The sequence below is a fragment of the Plecotus auritus genome (assembly GCF_963455305.1).
Source record: "Plecotus auritus genome assembly, chromosome: 3".
Taxonomy (NCBI): domain Eukaryota; kingdom Metazoa; phylum Chordata; class Mammalia; order Chiroptera; family Vespertilionidae; genus Plecotus; species Plecotus auritus.
In genome coordinates, this window is record NC_137772.1 from 43,392,520 (window position 1) to 43,412,769 (window position 20,250).

Below are 20,250 nucleotides of genomic sequence, written 5' to 3' on the forward strand. Positions count from 1 at the left end.
TGGAAGATGAAAAGAGCCTCCAAGAATGAGGAACAAGATAAAAAGTGAAATGTGAGCATTGTGAGGTCTGCCCTCCGATGAAAAAGACACTTGGAAAACCCAGGCTCCCCCGACAGAGTCTGAATCAATAAGAGCTGAGCTCTCCCCTCAATGTAAGGGTGGTGTTAGCTTTAAACTGGGGTTAAAAAGCCGTTATGCAGCAATGTCGTTATGCAGCACAGTGCAATGTGACCCGCCAAGGCCTGGCTGCCAGTGGTCAGAATGGAAACCCTGCTGTGAGCAAGCACACGGACCCTGAGGTCCATCCAGGCCGAGCTTCACATGAGTTCATGCAGGAAAGCACCTGGTCAGCACCTCACACAGTAACTGCACGACCAGTGGCCCTCAGGACGAGGCACTATTCTGAGGTCACTGGTTACATATTATCTCTCTACATAAAAGCCTAAATGACCATGCGACCGTCCGATTGGTAGCTATGATGCGCAATGACCACCAGGGGGCAGACAGTCAACACAGGAGCTGCCGAGCTGCGGTTACTTGGCAGATGTGGTTCTCAGATAACACATCCGGAACCAGAGAGGAGGGAGCCCGATTCCGGGGTGTGTCACCCGAGAACTGCCCTCTTGCAATCCGGGACCCCTCGGGAGATGTTGGAGGGCTGACCGATCCCCACAGGCCAGGCCGAGGGACCCCACCTGCTGGAGGGACCCCGCTCACTCCACAGATGCCCTTTGAGCCACGAGGCTGTCCCAGGTGCAGCTGGCCAGGAGGACCTCAGGAGGTTGGCTCCAGGGCATGTCCAGCCCATCTCGCCCAGTCCTGCCCTGCCGGCCCCCTTCTAATTAATTTCCTTTCAATGTGCATGAATCCATGCACCAGGGCACTAGTAAATATATGTAATTTATTGCCTTAACCATTGTTAAGTATACAGCTCAGTGACCTTAAGTACGCTCACGCTGTTATGCAGCCACCACCACCATCCATCCCCAGAGCTTTTTCATCTTCCCAAACGGAAACTCCATATACCCCACTTCCCTCCCCAGCCCCTGGCAACTACTGTTCTGTTTTCTATCTCTATGAATTTAACTAATCTAGGAAACTCGTATAGGTGGACCCATACAGTACCTATCCTTTTGTGTCTGGCTTATTTCACTGAGCTTCATGTCCTTGAGGTGCATCCATGCTGTAGCATGTGTCAGAATGTGCTCCCTTTCTACAGCTGAAAAATATTCCAGTGTGTGGGTGTCCCACATCTTCCTACCCATTGACGCATCAGGGGACATCTGGGCTGTCTCCACCTTTTGATGATTTTGAGTTATGCTCCAGGAACACTGAGGTACAAGTACCTGCTGAGCCTCTTGTTCCATTATTTTATATACCTTGGAGTGGAATACTGGATCATTTGGTAATTCTGTGTTTAATTTTTTGAGAAAAATATTTATTTTTGTCCTATGATTGTTCCCTGGGGCTACTATAAAAGTGTTCCGCCCAGCTGATGTGGCTCAGTGGTTGAGCATCGACCTATGAACCAGGAGGTCACGGTTCGATCTGGGCCTGGGTTGCATTGTGGGCTTGATTCCCCAGTGTGGGGTGTGCAAGAGGCGGCTGGTCAATGGTTCTCTCTCATCACTGATGTTTCTATCTTTCTCTCCCGCTACCTTCCTCTCTGAAATCAATAAAAATATATATATTTTAAAATGTTCTATTTTGGGAGAGATGTTGATGAAACAGTTTTCTGACCACTCAATCATCTCCACTCCACTTCAGCCACCGCAGTGTCTTGGTGAGATAAAAACATTCCACCTGTAAATTTTCTGATCACAACAGCCTGTAAGCCTGTCACCCTCTGAGAGAAAAGCCTTCAAGCCCTGAAGGATGCCCCTCATCTCTCTGCCCTGGAGAACGCCCTCTGTCTTGAGCCTTCTCCCGCACACCAGGGACCTCCTTCCTGAAACTATCTCTGCCCTCCCTTCTTCACTCTCCAAGACATCCCCTCCTCTCAGACCCCTACCCCTCCTCTTTCTTTTTCAAGTCTCTGCTGGTGTCTTCTATTGCCTTGGCTGGCTCTTGCTCTGCCATAAGTTCCATGGATGGAAAATTGCCCCAAAGGTGTATTCAATACACCTGGCTCTGTAGTTGCAACAGTCTCTTCCTTAAAGACTGGATTCTTCTTGGAGAATAATTCCCAGATCTGCACCTGCAGCGGATTTCTTTCCCAAGCCTGAGACTAGCATTTGCAACTGCCCGCAGGACTTCACTGTGGAGCCTTTACCATCGCTGTGCCCCAAAGCAAGCTCCTCTCTCCTCTCTTACTTGCTACTTCCTTTCTCCCTTCATTCCATGACCATCCTCCCAGTCAACTGGGTTCAAAGCTCTAGGGGGCCTCCCCTTCCCTCCTCTGTCCCTTGAGCCCTAACTTGTCTGCTCACTGACATCTCCACTTCCAGTCTTTCCAGGCCTCCTGCCTCCTTCGATTTCTACACTCCTTCCAAGGGAACTGTCTCAAGTTTCTTAAAAAGAAAGAAAAAAAAAGCAGTGGATCCTTCTTGGGAACTGTGTACCCAGAGCCTGTCAGAGGGCCTCTTTGCAGGACTCTTCCCTGGAGCCCAGCTCCCCGCCAGCTGCAAGCCGAGCTCTGCACACTACAGAATCCGCCGGGGCACCCTGTACCAAGCAGGTCTTCATCCATCTCTGGGGAGTGACTTGGCCAGTGTGTGTTCAGTGCCTGCCAGTCACCCTGGGGACTCCCGCCTGAATGCCAAAGGTTGAAGTGGCTTCCTCTGAATGATTTGAACAGCTGAGGAACACGTCCTTGCTCTCAAAAGGAAGAGCATTCTTCATGTTTTCAGAAGTCATCAAACCTGTCTGTTTTTGAGGAAACAGAAACTCGGGCTTTGCCAGGATGCAACGGTCCACCCTTTTCTCGGGTGTGTATCTTAGGGGAATGCACCATTTGGACAGGGGCAGGTGTGTTTACTGAGCTGGGGTTCAGCTAATCATTTAGGAAAACTTCCTAGTAATTTTTCTCCCCTATAATTTTCCACTGTTGATGGAAGCATGGTGGCTGTCATTTAAGTACAAAACTCTGGGGAACTTTAGGTGGATAGTAAACTTCAGATTTCTTTCCATTAAATAGTAATTTAAAAAGTCACTGAATAAAGTCTGGGGTTTAGTTAATAGTAGTGCCCAACCCTGGTCTCTTAATTTTGACGAAAGTGCAAGGTGAAGTTAGAGACTGACATCAGGGGAGGAGGAGGGGTGAGGGATGTGCAGCAACTACTGTCTTGGCAACTTTTCTGTAACTCTAAAATTATTTCAAACTAAAGAGTTTATTTAAAACAATGATCAGCTTTCCCCCTTTCTATGTGTGGGGCAGAAGACTGAGCCCCTTCACAAGCATGGTCTCATTAGTTCAGGGAAGGGCTGTATGAGGTGGAGACTGCACTCCACATTTTACAGAAGAAATGAAACTGCAAGGGCCATGGACAGCGAGACACAGACCTCAGATGGTGTGGTGGTGAATGCGGATCGCAGTCATCCCAGCCTCCAAGAGCCAACCCATGCTTTCCATGTCATAGTCTGTACACACACACACACACACACACACACACACACACACACACACACACACACCGTCTGTCAGTCGTAGTTCAGTGTGAACTCTTGTCTTGGTGAACTTTCCTGTGTCAATTCTTCTCACTGACTATATTCACTCACAGGCTGCTCTTCTATGCAGGCATTGATGGCCCACATGTCCTCGAAGGCAGAGCTAGCCTGGACCTCCTTCCCCTACAGGCCCGCCCCCTCCTCTGAGAACGCAAGTCCCAGTGGGCAAAGCCTGACGCTCTCAGACTCACCCACCCATCCACTCATGTGTGCATTCATTGTGTGAAGAAGAAAGCAACAAGAGTTATAACCAAAATGCAAATCAAAGGATCACAGGATCTCAGGTTTGTCGGAAGCATGCCACATCAGCGGTTCCAGAAAAGGTAGTCATCACAGTTATCTCAGAAGCACTTTAAGAAACAAGCACCTGGCTCTCCCCTCAATGATCTGATTCAGGAGGGCTGGATCCGCCTGGAAGTCAGTATTTTTCCAAACTTCCCCTCCCCCAACCCCAGGTGACCCTGATGCATGGCCAGGTTTGGGGTTTCACCCAATAAATACCTGCAAACAGTCAACCTCTGCTCAAGGAGCCCCAACGGGGAGCTTATCACCTGGAGTGCTCCTCAATGCTAAGCTGCACGTGATGTTAGGAAGCCCTCTTCTGTACTCAGACACAACGCACCTCTTTGGAAATTCAATCCTTTGTTTACATTTTGTCCTCTGGGACAACTAAGAAGACATGTACTCCCTTTTTCATACGATCAGCCTGAAGAGAGTCCATCATATTGTCTAAAAACTTCTCTCTTCTAGACCAAATGCTCTTAAGTTCCAACAATAATTTTTTAAAAATAATTCTTTATTGTTGAAACTATTACATATGTCCCCTTTTTCCTCCCATTGACCCCCCTCCAGCCCATCCCCGCCCCCCACCCCAGGCCCTCACTGCCCCATTTTCTGTGTCCATGGGTCGTGCATATATGCATACAAGGACAACAATCTTTTTTAAAAAAATAAATGCATTCTCTTATTATTCCATTTCAAATGTGAAACTCAGAACTGGGCAGAGTATTCTGAAGGAGCTCTGAGCCTTGACGTTTCAAGGGGAAATTGTCTTCCATACTCCGATCTCTTTCTGGTGTGACAGTCTAGGGCAGAGGGTCATGACCTTGGCTACATGTGGGAATCACCCAGGAAGCTTTAGTCACTACTGAAGCTTAGGCCTCACCTCTCAGGGATTCTCATATAAGTGATCTGGGGTTCTGCCTGGATAGCAAGAGTCATTAAGCTTCCAGGTGGATTTAAAGAGAAGCCAATGTTGACAGCTACAGATACAGACACTGGCTTATCTCCATGTTATTCTATCTGCTCACACTAAACTCATTCTCATTCAGCCTTTTTCCTTGAATCCCTGTCAAGCCAGGTCTTCCTCATCATGCACTGGAAGAACTGATTAGTTGAACTTAATCACAGACTTTTACATTTATTCCTGAGACATGTCATCAATTTGGTTTGGGTCCACTGTTGCAAGGCTACTGAAGGTCATGTCAACTGAGCTGCACATGGACTATCTGCTATCCCTCTGGCTTTGAGTCTTTTATATGCTTTCTGGTATTTTCATGTAAAACATGAATAAAAGTATAGATCTTTGAAAGAGACTCTACTGAAAACCCTTTAGAAAACAAATGTCAGCAGCTGGTTTTTAAGCAATTGATATTCTTTCACAGACAAGGTCCAGATGCTAAAGATTTACGGTCACGGATAAATCCAAAGGTATGGCATTTATTTCCAGAATGAAATACAGCTCTCCAACGTTCTCTCTGGTAGCAAGAGCTAGTGAAAGCCACCATGCTGGGCTGCCAGGTAATGCCAGCTGATGCCATATCCTATGTGTGACCTCCCCAACATTACTTAAGTCAACTGCCTTGTGGATGAAACATGCCATGGGGACACCAGCTCTGAGCCTACAGTGTACACAGGTATATACCCTAAGCTTACTCTGTCCTTGAACCTGTGATCAATGACCATGCGTTTCAACCACTCAGGTCATTCTTACCTGTGTTTCTGCAGCTCATGTGCTGTCTTTTATCCTCAACAATGATGTCAGTCACCTAACACCTTTAGCAATGTGCCATACATTCAGATCAAAATGTTGGGATGGTGACAATTTATATTAGGCATGACAACTTATCCTACTGGGTTGGGAAAGTTAAAAATATGCTGGTTCAAGGTCTAAATGAAAGTGGTCATTAGTTCTTGCAGCATTAATGAAATATTTTCTTCCAAGTGACAAGGGGCTAGCATTGGCTGTGTCTACAAAGCTGTTGGTAACTCTGAAGGAGCCCAAGCCCCTGGGGTTTGCATGCCAGGCTTGGCCTCCCATTTTCTCCCTTTCCCTGCTCTCCTGGGGGTGGTGGGAGGTGGGGGTAGAGGAAACACCATTACAAGGTGAGGAATGTGCTGCTGGGATCTGGTGGTGCACAGAGCCCAGTGGAGCAGGCTGGGAGTGATCATGGTTTGTGGGTTTCCTGCAGAATGTTCAGGAATATCTTGCCCTGCTGCTTTGGTGCTGAGTGTATCGCCTCCTCTAAGGCTGACTCGGTTGGGGAGGAGTCCAGCTCCAGGTGGAGTTGGTGAGATATTTATTGTAATTTGGAGAAGCAGAGGCCACTGCTGGACCTTCAGAGCATGAGCACGGAGCCAGCTGTCCCAGGCAGGCAGCGGGCTGTGCTGGGAGGCCAGCTGGCTTGGGTTTGCACCAGATGTTCCCGAGCATCTTCTAAAGGTCCTCCCAGCATCATATCTTCTGTGTGGTCTGGTGCTAGCCCCGTGCGTTTCTATAGCAACCTTAATGATTTTTTTATTTGCTAATTTTTATTTTATTTTTTTAAAATTACAGCTGACATTCAATATTATTTTACAACCTTAATGAGTACTAAGGAACACGGTCAGTTTCAAGAACGTGTGCTCAAACGAAGACCTGCTTGAGAAGGAAGGGATGGGCGCAGCATGTGGCAAGGCTGCGGATTAGGAGAGAAACCATTTTTGGATGGAGATCACACATCTGTTAAGCATAATACCTCAACTTTGTTTCTTTTGGAGCGAAAGAATAGTTTTAAGTTTGTGCTTATTTTTTCACCTATTTACCTAAAAGCAAATATCAAAAGCTGATGTCTGTATGTGGGGCAAAAGGTCAGTATGATATGTTTTTCAATATTTTTCTTTTTATCCGTTATTTTGCATTTAAAGTGAAAATTGTAAATGTTTGAAATAATTGCTTTTAAAAAAACAACAACGATACTCTGAGCCCTGGGAAGGTGAAGACTATGTTGGCATACGTCTCACTGGCCAGCAAACAAACTGTTGACAGGTTTCTCCCAAGCTGTGAAATCTTTGCCTCCATTGTGGTAGCATCATTCAACTCTGTAGGAATGATGAGGCCACAAGGCAGGTCACAACCAGGAGTTTCCAGGGAGACTGACTTAGGAAGGTAAACTTAAGTTAGATGATGTCGATTTTTTTTTGTTGTTGTTAATTTTGAAAAGTGGTCTTTCTCTTCCACTCACAGCACCAACATAGCGTAAGACTCTACAGTGGCACTTCCAGTCTCTCCCCACGCTCAGTGAGGCTGACGCCGTACCTGTTATTTCTCATCCTGGCTGTACCCTCCGCCCTGAGGCGTCTTAGTGCAGCCTCTCACCTTTCCATCAGAGGAAAGAGAAATGGGCAGGAATTACCTCGAGGTATAAGGAACAGACAAAGCTGGGTCCCTGAGCACCTTCGCTTCATAGCAAAGGGAGCAGCTCTGCTAACCAGCCAAGCTGATGCTTGAACCCATGACCTGAGATCACCTGGGAAAGAAAAACTCATCCCGGCTCCTTCAGGTCCTACAGTCTAATGTCCTGGAGACCACTTGCCACCAAATTCTCACCTGCGGTAAGGATGAATATATAGTGGGTTCCATTTCTGCCAAAAACTCAGTGGAAGCCTTTTGCTATTTTTGTCCTGGCATTTTTTAAATGCGTGTTTAGAAGACCGTCAACTCCCTCTGTGTCTACATATAACTGTGTTAACAAACCCCAGAAGAATTTTTCTCAAAAAGGTTCTACTTGAGGTAAGGATGTCTCAGATTTTGCATTCTACAGTACATAGTCCTTCCTGCTTTTCTGCTCCACACTCTGCTTCCAGATTAATATTTGCTTGGTTTCATAAACAGAGGTAACATTATTTATAACCAATCTGCTATTCACGGACATTTAGGTCATTTCTAATCTTTTAAAAAATTGTTTTATTGATTTTTAGACAGAGAGGAAGGGAGAGGGAGAGAAAACATCAATGTGAGAAGGGAACATAAGATTGGCTGCCTCCTGCAACCCCCTACGGGGGATCAAGCCCACAACCTGGGCTTCGAGCCCACAACCTGGGCATTGAGCTCGCAACCTGGGCATGTGCCCTGACTGGGAATCAAACCTGCAACCCTTCGGTGCATGGGATGATGCCCAACCAATTGAGCACACTGGCCAGGGCCATTTCTAATCTTTTAATCCTGCCATAAAGATCTCTGTCATGCCATGCCACATACTAAAATCCTTAAGATAAACTCCTAGAAATGGGATTCAAGGTGTGTGTGTGTTGCATAGGACTCTGTATCTTTCAAAGCACTTTTCAACACTGTGATATATAATACATATAATACTGAAAACTGCATCATGAGATACAGTATACAGACACTTAAGAAGTAACTATAAAGCAAGCACCAGCAAAGTATTACCAACACCCCTAAAAGTTTCTCCCAGAAATAACTACTGCCTTTACTTCGTGACATTCATTTAATTATCATACAAAAACATGCATTTTGAAGAATTGTAAATCAAGGGGAAAAGATTCAGGATGAGATCTAAATACACATAGAACCTAACTGGACATCGTTTTAAGGCTGGCTTGTCTTAAGCCAATTTCTTGCTCTTACCTTTTCTCATGACGGCTGCTTAAAAGAAACAACATAGAAGTAACACTGGAAAGAGCAAGAGGAAAGGGGTGTGTGTGTGTGTGGGGGGGAATATAATTGTTAGACATAACTGTACTCACCACAGGGCCAGTCGTTGCTCGATTTCCTTGAGAAAATTTGTATGAAACTTGTGCAAAGGTTCAAAGTTCGGGAATATGAGACTTTTCAGTGTTTCGGGCATGGAGTCCTCCTTGCTCACTGTGCTCTGAAACCACTGGGAAGGAAAGGAGCCACACTTAGAAGTGTAGAGATGGATGATGAGTGTCTGCAATTCAGAAGTGATGCTGCAGCCACCTGCGCCCGGAGCACAGGGGCTTCCTACTGGGTTTGCGGCATCTTGGGGACACCAGGGGCTTCCAGGCCTCACTGCTTGTCCCCTTTCATCAGGTGGAATGAGAAGCACCCGTCTCTTTATTCCTGTTTCCTGCGACTGGTTACCAAAAAACTGCCGAAGCCAGGACAGATCTCTGAAACGGGCAGCTCGTCAAATCAAATCCTCCATCTAGCCAGCTCGCTGGGCAATCCTGATTTATAGCACTGACCACCCCCTGGTTCAGTGCTTCAGGAACTTCCATCTCCTCTCCTTTGTAAAAATGCTGAGCACGAAGGTGGCTGAATCAGAGCGATAAAGCCGCTGCCTTCACACAATGTCAGTCATCCTGCTGAGGTGCGGCAGGGCTGGGTCCCAGGATGTTTCCTGAGCACCTGCCAAGGCCAGTTACCTCGCAGGATGCCCCGGAGGCGCACATACCCAATGATTCCGCTGACCTCCAAAAGGCCAGTTCTTTCCCTGCATCCAGGGGTCACAAAGACATCTGCAAGGCTTTACATTTGTTTCCAAGGCTGGACAGAACTGGATTAAAATAATAAAAGACAGACTTCTGGCGGATTTTGCTGACATGGCTCAATTTATTACGGAAGATAAAACGAGGCTTCTAGTCCCTGTGAGGTCTCCTTCAAGCAAAAAAATAAATAGCTACATTTGACAATGGGCAAAATACGCGCCATGTTCTGCACCAGTGCACGCAGACAGTAGAATGTTTAGTTTTCATTTTCTCCACTTTAGACACATCCTGCCTCCACACTTTAAAAAAAATCACAACTATAAAACTTTTTGTAGGACACATTCCAAATTAATTATACGATTACTATCTTCATTTCTATAATCTAGGACCAAACTCCTGGTCAGACAATCCAACATTTAATTAGATCCAGCTTCTCTCCTAAAGCTGGGTATTCATTGAGATAAATGATGTAATCTGATGCTTTAGGGGAAATGCTACACATACCGAAGTGATGACTTCAAGGTCCTTCAGATACGTTCGCTCAGTGGTGGACACTTCCTTAGCGATGAAGTACGCTTTGTCAGTTGGGAATCTCTGCCAAGTCCATAAAAAGAAATGAGATATCATCATTTTTTAGTATAAGTCTCTAAGAATATCTTGAGTATAAGGAAGTGGAACATGGCTAACTTACCATCTTTTGTTAGCTAGTATCAAGTCTAAATAAACTCTTAGGTATTCTTTTTTGTGTGAGAGGAACTATGGCTAGTAAGAGAATGGATTTCCGTGATGAGAAAACAGTCTAGGAATATATTCTCCCATGCAAATATTACCCTCAGTGAAAGGCCTCGAATGAGTAGGTTAGCCACCAAGGAGGCCTATTCGTTCAAAATTGGACATCTGAAAAGCTAATTAATTAGTAAAATGGCAAAGTGATGCAATCTTCAAGGAAATAAATGAAACAGAAACCACAATGGCCTTTGTCCTGGGTGCCGTGGCCGGTGGGGCTGGTATTCAGAAAATAGAAGCCACGTTGTTCGTGGGCCTGCAAAGTGTGCCTGAGACAAAGGGACAAGGGTGCAAGCAGCTGGGGATGCCAGAGTGACTCCATTCTCTGGAATCCGCTGGTTAGGTGGGCAGGCGGCACCACTCCAGAGCAGGCCCGTCATTGGTTTTACTATCTCTTAATTTATTTTTTAAAATTGACTAGAGAGACAGAAAGAGAGAGGGATTTGTTGTTGCTCTTATTTATGCATTCATTGGTTGGTTCTTGATGTGCCCTGACTGGGGATTGAACCCACAACCTTGGCGTATTGAGATGATACTCTAACCCAGTGGTTGGCAAACTGCGGCTTGCGAGCCGCGGTTTGTCGCTCTGTTGACTAATGAGTTTGCCGACCACTGCTCTAACCAATTTGGCCAGAGTCTATTTTCTCTTTAAACAATAAGTAAAAAGAAATCCCTTGGTGTTAGCCACCTTGCTTGCTTCCCACAGGAGCCCACCCAGGATATGCAAGGAAGCACGAAGGCAGAGACTTGAACAGATACTGGCCCGCCATGTTCCCAGCAGCATTGTTTGCAGTTGGGAAACCACCCAACTATCCATCGACACATGAATGGACACACACAAAATGTGGACATCCATGCACTGGAATATTATTCAACCTTAAAAATGAAGAAAATTGCAACACGTGCTACAACACAGATGAACCTTGAGGATATTCTGCTGAGTGAAATTAACCAACCACAAAGGGATAAGAACTTTAGGATTCCACTTAGTATATGATGTTCCTAGAGTAGTGAAATCCATAGAGACAGAAAGTAGAATAGTGGTTTCTGGGGGCTGGGGGTGGAGAATTATTGTTCAATGGGTACAGAGTTACAGTACAAAGTTATGGAAATAAATAGTGATGATGGTTATACAATAATGCAAATGTTACTTAACGTCACCCTAGCCGGTATGGCTCAGTGGTTAGAGCATCGGCCCGCAGACTGGAGGTTCCCAGGTTCAATTCTGGTGAAGGGAGGCTGCAGGTTCTGGCCCTGGTCAGGGCGTGAGCAGGAGGCAGCCAAACAATGTTTCTCTCCATCTCTCCCTTCCACACTCTCTAAAAACTTAATGCGCAAACTTAATGTGCTTCATTATTTTCTACTCTTTTTTCTAAGTGGCCTTAATTGCGATAGCATAATAATATGAGTAATTCAATGGAGCCTCAGTTATGTGATCAATAGAATAATATCTCGGGTAAGAATGAACAAAATAAAAACATTAAAAAATGTACTTCATGTCACTGAACTCTAACCTTAAAAATGGCGAAATGGCCAGTTTTACTTTACGTACACCACTGCACTTTCAGAAAAGAATAACATGCTCGTGTGCACGAATCCCCACACCTTTCTCCGGCCTTCCTCCTCGTCGTCGGTCCGTGGGCATGGCTGGTCATTCAGCAGCGGGCTGACCAAGGGAGAGGCCTGCTTGGTGTCGGGGCTCAGGTTGGGAGACAAGATCACGTTGGCGGGTACAGCTCCTCCCTGCGAGTTGATGGACAGCTCTGAAAGGTGAGGGCTACCAGTCAGGGAGCCTGTTTGGGGATGAGAAGTATTAAAAAAAAAAAAAAAGTAATTCCTCTGGGACCTGATTTCTACTTATAATCTCACCTTTTCAAATCTTTAGAACCTTGACTACTCAATGGTAAGCTTCATGGCTTCATTACTTTCTATTTTTTTTTTCTAAGTGGCAGCTGCCTTAACAGAGATAGCATAGTATGAGTAATTCAATGGAGCCTCCGTTATGTAATTAATGATAAGGTAGAGAACTCTGCTTAGAGAATCACAACAGTTTAAAAACATAGTGTATCCCCACATAGAATCATCTCCTAACTATTGCCTTAGCTTCTAAGAATTACTCAAGAAAGACAGCGTCTACATTACAAGGAGACGTGGGAAATGACTAGGTGATAGAGCTATGCTAATAGGAGACGAGACGACTGGAGCAGCGAGGACAGACTACATCTCATAACAACGGGCCACCACTAAAGAAAGGTAAAGCAGCTACCTCCCCAGTCGACAGAGAACAGAAACAAGCTTGGTATACCTGGTGATGTCACTCCATGTCTCTCTCACTGTTTGGGACAGAAACACTAGCATCACATTTACACGCAAAGGTGGTCATTTAAAAATGCAAAGCTGAAGGTCATTACATTATCCCAAGACCCTTTTATAAGTCAAAAAGTGACAGGTGATTAATTATTCCTCTGAAAAGGATGCCATATTAAACAATACAGAAATGTGTAATTATCCATTGTGAGTCAGCCAAAGGAGATGATGCGTACATGAAACTCTTTGCCAACAGAATCTTACAATGATCAATCCCTCAAACCATGGAAGCTAAACAGGATGTTTCACACATACCTCTAACTAAGTGTTCTTACCTAATGTGGATTTGCTAGAACTAGTATTAGGGCAAACAGAGTTAAAGCAGCCAGCAGTCTTGCCTGTTACCATTATAAGGAAAGACAATGTAAAAGATTTCTCCATTTTCCAATATGTAGTTTCAGTTCATTGTTACTCCTCACACTATCAAGGATCTTGAAGAAAAAGGTGAAGTGCCATTTTCTGGGCATAATCCCCCTCCCCCCCGTTTGTTTGTTGTTGTTGTTTTACATCTATCCTCTCCCTCTGGATTGTCATATCCATTTTGAAGTTATAAGATAGGACAGGCTAGAATGAACCAGGGTAGTGAACTTGATCCCAGTCTGAGCCAACCATGGAGAAACCACCACCAGCCCCCACCCAGTCCTGGGTTGATCAGCTAGCTGTGTCACCGACACATGGGTGAGAAGCCACCACACCCAGAAAAACAACGAAAGCATGCATCCTGCCCACTGGCTACTGGTCAGTACAATGCTCTTTGAAGAACAAGATTAGAAAATGTGAGGAAAAGGCAGAATCAGAAAGTTCACATTGAAAAACCCCTGCATTTAAATCCTTGCATTTTATTATGCAATCATTGAAATGAAGTCCTGGTGTTAGACAAAGACCCAGTCACCCCCACACACCACCAGACCCAGTGAAACCCGGAGAAAAAAGGCCAGAAATTGCTTCACAAATGCCAATTTTATTGACACCAGTGCACAACTGAATACAATGATTTAGAAAGAATTGGAACTCGTGAAATAGAAATAGTGACAACAATGAGAACTGCAATTGTTTCACGATACTACACTATTCTTTTTTTTTTTAAATCACAAAAATTAAAATGTTATCACTACAAATAGGAATTAGAAAAGAGAAATTCTGGCAGTCTGTCTGGAGATCAAAACAGTTCATGCATTTGTGAGTTGCTGTTTGCGAATCACGCTTTTTTGTCCACCAGCCATCTGGTAGAATTCGGGGGCTTACCTTCAGCTCTCACGCTGTGCGCGAGATCAGGTGAGGCAGTTATAAGTGAGAATGTGCTGGGCTTTGCATTTGCAGGGGCGTGGAACAGAGAAAGCATTCCCCTTGTCATTGAAAGAGTTGGAGCCAAGAAGAAAAAGCAGTTAGAAGGCTAGCTTGAAGAGGAGTGGGGGTGGGGAAACAGTACCAATTAGGCCCTGGACAGCATCCAGCAGCAGATAAAAGACCCAGTGCCACATTGTGAGGGAGAAAATAAGAGTGATCACGCTCAAGTACAAGCACTTCCACTCTCCAAAGGTCAAAAGCTGTCACCCTGGTGCATCCCCCTGGGACACTGCTATTCAGCGGACTGAGCAGCTGGAAGCATGAGTGAACAGACTAGGGTTTCAGGAGAGACGCCACCCTGTCAAGAAGGCAGGCCCCATTTCAAAGACAGCCGTCTAGGAGAATTCCCAACGGACCACATCAGAGACAGGGCTCAGAAAACAACACTCAACATAAACATCACAACAACCCGTGTTCCTAGGTTGAGTAGGGGACAGCCCCAGGTCAGGCCCAGGGTGTTGGGGGAAAGCCTGCCTCACTCACTCATATAGCCCCAAGATACGTGTAACCACTGACTGAATTAGAGTGGCCCATTTCCACTTCTGGAGCAGCTACTCCAACTGGTTTGTTGGGGCCTAAGAAAGGCAGGGTGATGAGTGTAAACTGTTAGACCAACAAATCAGTGAGTACAAAAGCCTGTTCTAGGAATCTATCAGCAATGCTAAGGCAGGGAAAGGCCTAAAACTCTCAAGTGCGATTTTGCTCATTTGAGCTGCATCCTTGGAGAAGAATCTACTCGAGGCTTTGGAAATGTATAGGTGACATGGTCCAAACAAAAATATGTAACTCATTTACCATTCAGCAACCAATGAAGTCGAATGACTAGGGTATTCAGTAGAATTTGGCAGCTTAATGAGTCATTGAAATTCTCTTTTGACTTGGCACCAATGTGTGATAAACATGGTGCAAACCGGTGCTCACACGGGCCCGTCTTCAGTCAAGAGGGAAGAGCTGAGTCTAAGGTGACAGCTATTAGACCTACATGTAAGCAATTTTCATTGAAGTAGTCCATTTTCCAAAGCAAGCAAACAAACACAGTTGTGTAGATAAAATGAGTCCGCTAGACGTACACAGCCTGTTCCCATCATGCTGCCTACCACCCGCTTTGAAGGCACAGCCCTGGGCAAAGAGAAATTGTGACTGACAGTCCATTGCTACTCTGTGAACTTATTAACGCCTGGGAATTGTCTTTTTTCCCTCTGTGACAAATTGACAACAAAGGAATTTCTTTCAGCAAGGGCCTCTGGGTAAATAATGTGGGGGGACCTTTCCAGAAAGCACCTGGGTATTAAGGCAATAGGTGAAAAGAAGTTTGAAGAGATTAGAAAAAGGTCTGAAAGTATGGAAGCTTCTGATTCTTTTTACAAACTATATTTCCTAATTCTAGAAATTGTCCGGCATTTTTTTAAGCATTCGGTTATATTTTCAGTTAATAGCTCTCAAATCCTCCACCTCTTCATTAATGATTTACAACCCCCCCCCCCCCCCCCCCCGCTCTCCTGCTCCTGCCCCATGTCCTCCTCCCTGCCATTCATCTGTATCAAGAGGGCTGAGTGTACGTCACCCCAGGAACTAGAAATGCCTTCATGAATATTGCTCTCTAGGGAAGCATTTCTGGTAAATACTTTCTAAAATTCTTCTAAATGCACACATTCTCATGGCACAATGAGAACTTCAAATTAGCAATGCTATACTTATGGATTTCCATTTATCACCCAGCCCAGAAACTGGCTTTGCTTCTCCATCTTTTTAAAGTAAAACACATTCATCATTCTTCTCTCCTGTCTGCTCTGGGGAAGCTAACGCTGCAGCGTTACCCAGGACTGCAGCCTCTCTGGACCAGCTCCTCATCAGTGATACATAAATAGTGGGAACCGTTTCTGATCAGCAAGCCAAGGCCCACCTGGACTCCCACTGTGGGGTCAGGCACAAGCTGCCCAAGCCCATCCACTGCCTCCAACTGTATTCAAGGCTTCAGAACAAACTCACACAAGTCTGGGAAGAGGGCATTTTCTAGTTCTTAATTACACCTAATGCAGTGTGTTAAACTGGCCGATAAACTGGTAATCCCCGTTTTTTAAATGGGATGTCATTTTTCCTGTTAAGGGAGGACACTAGAAAACCTGACAATAATTTTAAAAATAATAATCCACAGATTTGTTAAAAAATATTTAAATATTTGAGAATGAGAATATTGAAGAAAATATGAATACTGATTGCTTTCTCAAGTCCTCTTTTGAAATGTTTAAAAAGTATAATGATTTTAAAAGTATCTATGCTAATTCTTCAATATTCCCTCAAATAAATACCTTTATTTGGCAAGCTTTTAGATTCCACTCACCTCTCATGATTTGTTTCCTGTTAGTTGGTCCCAAAATACATGAGATTTTCTCTCTATATACCCAGAATATGCTCCAAAGGCACATACAGGAAATACAGGTGGAGGTTTTCATCTATTTTTTTTAAAGGCTCTTTTTAAATTATAATCTTCCTCTAAAAGAAAATACAATGAACTCTCTCTGGAGACTGTCTGCATTTGAAAGCCAGTTACCAAAGAAAGGTCAGTATTGTGTTGAATAATGGGTAGTCTCTAGAATGGGCAGGATTTACTCTAGTCTGATAACTAAGCTGGGTCCCACCCCAATGGAATATGTGAAAAAATCTGACCAAGTTTTACTGACATGATAAGGTTCCATAAGAAAAACCAGGATATAGGATTACCAATCACAGTGGTAGTGTCCTCTTCCTGATAATTTAGGCTGTTGAGGGTAACATATACGTGCTTTTCAGACCAAGTTCCTTTAAGAAAAGTTTTACAAGCAGCTGAACATCACCTTCGCCATTCATCAAGCAATTCAGAAAAGCAACAGTGGTGCAACTGGCAGAAAAATAAAGAGAGCAATGCTACCACTGGAAACATGACAGCAAGTGCACTAGCTCGTTCTTACGTATGGGGAAGAGATAAAGGAGAATTCTCCTTGGTTGGAACGTGGGGGTGGCAGTGTTCGGACTGGGGAACATGGTGCTTCGTACCAATGAAAAATACCATCTTGTACTCAGGACAAAGCTTCAGGCAACCGTGGGAAAGAACAATTACAATTGACAGTGTTTACAGCGAGATACCTGTTAGGACAAGTAAAAGCCTCTTCAGTTTAGATTAACAAGAAATATTAATATCGTGCATACACTGTTACATGAGTTTGGCCTTCCATGCTTAAAGAACCACCAAGCGCACTGTTACTGAGAGGCCAGCAACCTCCCCAGGAGTGTAGATCCATGCTTTATCGAGACAGTGCACCCTTAAGCCATGGGGAGAAGACGAAACCAGACAGTATCTGTGAGAGCCTACATTTGGGGCACATTTCAGAACTAAAAAACAGCATATTGGCCACTGAGAAGCCAATTAGGGCTGAGCTCAATGAGGTCTTCTCTACATTCCCACTTACCTCCCCACCCCCACACCCCACAACCAAAGCAAACACACAACTAAGTTCTGTTATAGACATGAACGATGTCAACTTTTCTATTCCCATTTGAATAGAGGTTCATTCAAAGTCCGAAGCCCATCTTTGGTTAGCTGTCTGAGCTCCCCTATGCAGGCTACGGTCACAGATGCTCTCTGTTTCCTTGGGCCCTCTCCCCCATCCACAGTGATTCTGCTCACTTCCAAAGGCTCTCTACCCCTGTGCACTCACAGTACAAAGTTCAGGCTCATCAGCAGGTGAAATCAGAAAAGTGAAGTCTCTTCACCTTCCGCTCCCCTACCCTTAGTGAAAGATGGCACCCGCATGACCACCAGCCTAAGTCAGTGCTAAAGCTTGCTGTTGAGTGAACAGGATCACTAGAGGAAACAGGTATTCCAAATACAAATTGGTATTCAGCAGTGGAAAAACAAAACAAAAAAACAAAAAGACATCAGACAGTGCTCCAATAATGCAGGGAACAGAAGGCATACCATGCTTTGAGGATAAAGACAGAATGTTGAAAAAAAAGCTTCCTCTCTTAGATAGGTACATGCTGACAAAACAGTGCATACAATGGTACAACAGAAAAATGTCTCAAATTTATTAAACAAATGACAAAAATGAGAATGAAGTCCCCAGCCTTTTCTATTTTAAAATTAATTTGGTGTATTAGAAAATTTTAATAAAATATTTCATCTCTAGTATTAAATATACACACAGAGAGAACAGAAGGGAGTTGGATTAATAATATAGCCCAAGCTTGTGAGATTTGGTTAGTTAGGTTTTTGTGGCAACTTTCCAGGCAGAAAGGGGGTGAGCGTAAGGGGTGGAATCCATCCGTCATTTAGGTGCATGTAGAGAGAGCAGCAGATGCATGTTCTTGACTAAGGAAAACCTATCATCTTTGGTCTTTCTATATCCCACTGCAGGCAGAGTTGACAAATGACTTAATTTTTACAAAGGAACTTTGAGGCCCAGGAAAAAGCAGTTGTTAGCCCAGTTTCATGAGCCAGAAAGCCCATCCATGAGTAATGACAGACCTATCTCCACACCATCGCAGGCTCCAAAATGACCCTTCTACTGTGTCCTGGTTGAGAGTCAGTTAAGAACCCAAATTTATAATAAAGCAGGAGCATGGCGTCCACATACCCCAGTATCACCTCCACCTCCAATTCATGTTTTTTGCTACACACACACACACACACACACACACACACGCACGCACATTTTTCCTTCCTTCCTTAGTGCCCTTGGTTTGTGCTGCGTTTCGCAGTGATTTCTACTCTTCAATATTCTGAAATCGTTGCACCTGGCCCAGGAGCAAGCTCAAGTATCTTCCAATACCATTGCCATGATTGCATGAACAGCATCAGCCTTGCAGATATCCCATGTCAACAGTTGGATTTTTAATCCTCTCTGCTTTCTAATATAAAACCACCCCAAGACATATCAGAATAACCTGATCTGGAACCCACATGAAGACACAAATGAGCTACCTTCCACTGCAAGTTATAACCAAATGCCAGAGGCCAAGAAGATCCTGAAGGCAGTTTCTAGGCTAAGCTGCAGATCTGCGTCATTCAGTCAATTCACAGTGAGATGACCTGAACAAATCAGAAGCTATTCAATCTGTAAAGCTTTCAGGAAAAGATTTCCTCATTCTTCCCTAGCTTCCACCAGGGTGTCTACTTGCTCTCACTAGAAAAGAAAAAAAAAATGTTACTCGTGCTATAAGTTTCTTCTATGATTTTTGCAGCTAAATGCTGTTTTATGAAGAACTTTTTTTTCAAAAAAAAAAAAAAAAAAGAAGACTCTACCCACCTCCTCCCCAGTATTTACAGGGCATACAAATCAGCATGTGCAACTTTTCTGCACAGGGGAAATACTTGAAAATCTCTAGGTTACAACCCAAGAAAACACTAAGTAGCTCTTTTTTAGTGTGCATCTAAACAGGTGGCAACCAGGCCACTTTGGAGCTTTGATGCCTACAACACTAGGCCAAATCATCATGCATATATATATTTTTTTGCTTTCACTATTATTATTTTTTTAATAAAAAGAAAACTGCTATATTAAGTGGCATGCTTATTTTGATCTAAAAGTCATGGCTATGTTTTAAATACCAGCAACCAGTGTTAGAGGTATGCACACATGTACACTAGAGACCTTGTTTTCCTGTATTAAGTTTCACTCAACTAAACAGAAACAGATGGGATTAAACTAACAAGGAAAACACAGCACCAGTAAATTCTTTAATGTCACCAGAGTCAAGTTCCTTAGTCACTTACTGCTGGTAGAAGTCCACTCACCAGTACTTTCCTGCCATCGGATCTTATGGATTTGGCTAACGTGGCTGAATGTCAACCTCATCAGAGAGCTACCTGCAATGGATTACTTTATAATGTCCACCTCTTTCAGGTTCAAAGAGACTTGCTCTATTGCACAGAATGACTCTTTTTCAGTTTGATTTGTAAAATCTGCAGAAATTAAAACAGACTCAACTAGAGGTAGGCCAGCCTTAGGGTAACTGAGCTCAGCACTGTCAGAAGAGGGATGTTTATACACAACAGAGAAGATCTAAGAAAAAGAGCCTTTCCTGGGAAGGCAACTCTGAGATCTCGTAAATCCTGGCTAACAAGAATAAGGGCCTAGGCAGAGAAGGGTGATGGAGATGGAAGCAAATCAACTCAAAATAACCTAACAATGAAGGGGGCCCCAGATTTCTTAATTTAAGGGTGAGCCTACTGGTAGCCCAATTACTCACTAATGGCTAAAACTGCACCAAACCCAATCTGTGTTGAAATATGGAATAACATGTTAAGTGGAAAAAAGGTGATTAAAAGCATGTGAACACTGATGTTATAGATATGTACATTCCCAACGTTTTAAA

At 44.1% G+C, this 20,250-nt stretch overlaps 1 protein-coding gene across 5 annotated transcripts in view; it reads right to left on the minus strand.

Moving 5' to 3' along the window:
- FARP1 (FERM, ARH/RhoGEF and pleckstrin domain protein 1) overlaps window positions 1-20,250 on the minus strand; it is a 309,946-nt gene that overhangs the window by 35,761 nt on the left and 253,935 nt on the right. For 3 of the 5 annotated variants that reach the window (XM_080658853.1, XM_080658851.1, XM_080658852.1), the window contains exons 14-16: window positions 11,788-11,975; window positions 9,901-9,990; window positions 8,692-8,825 (exon numbers count right to left, since the gene is read on the minus strand). In XM_080658853.1, the coding sequence (XP_080514979.1) occupies window positions 8,692-8,825; window positions 9,901-9,990; window positions 11,788-11,975 (412 nt within the window). The remainder of the gene's footprint in view (window positions 1-8,691; window positions 8,826-9,900; window positions 9,991-11,787; window positions 11,976-20,250) is intronic. The other 2 variants (XM_080658855.1, XM_080658854.1) reach the window with 1 other exon arrangement.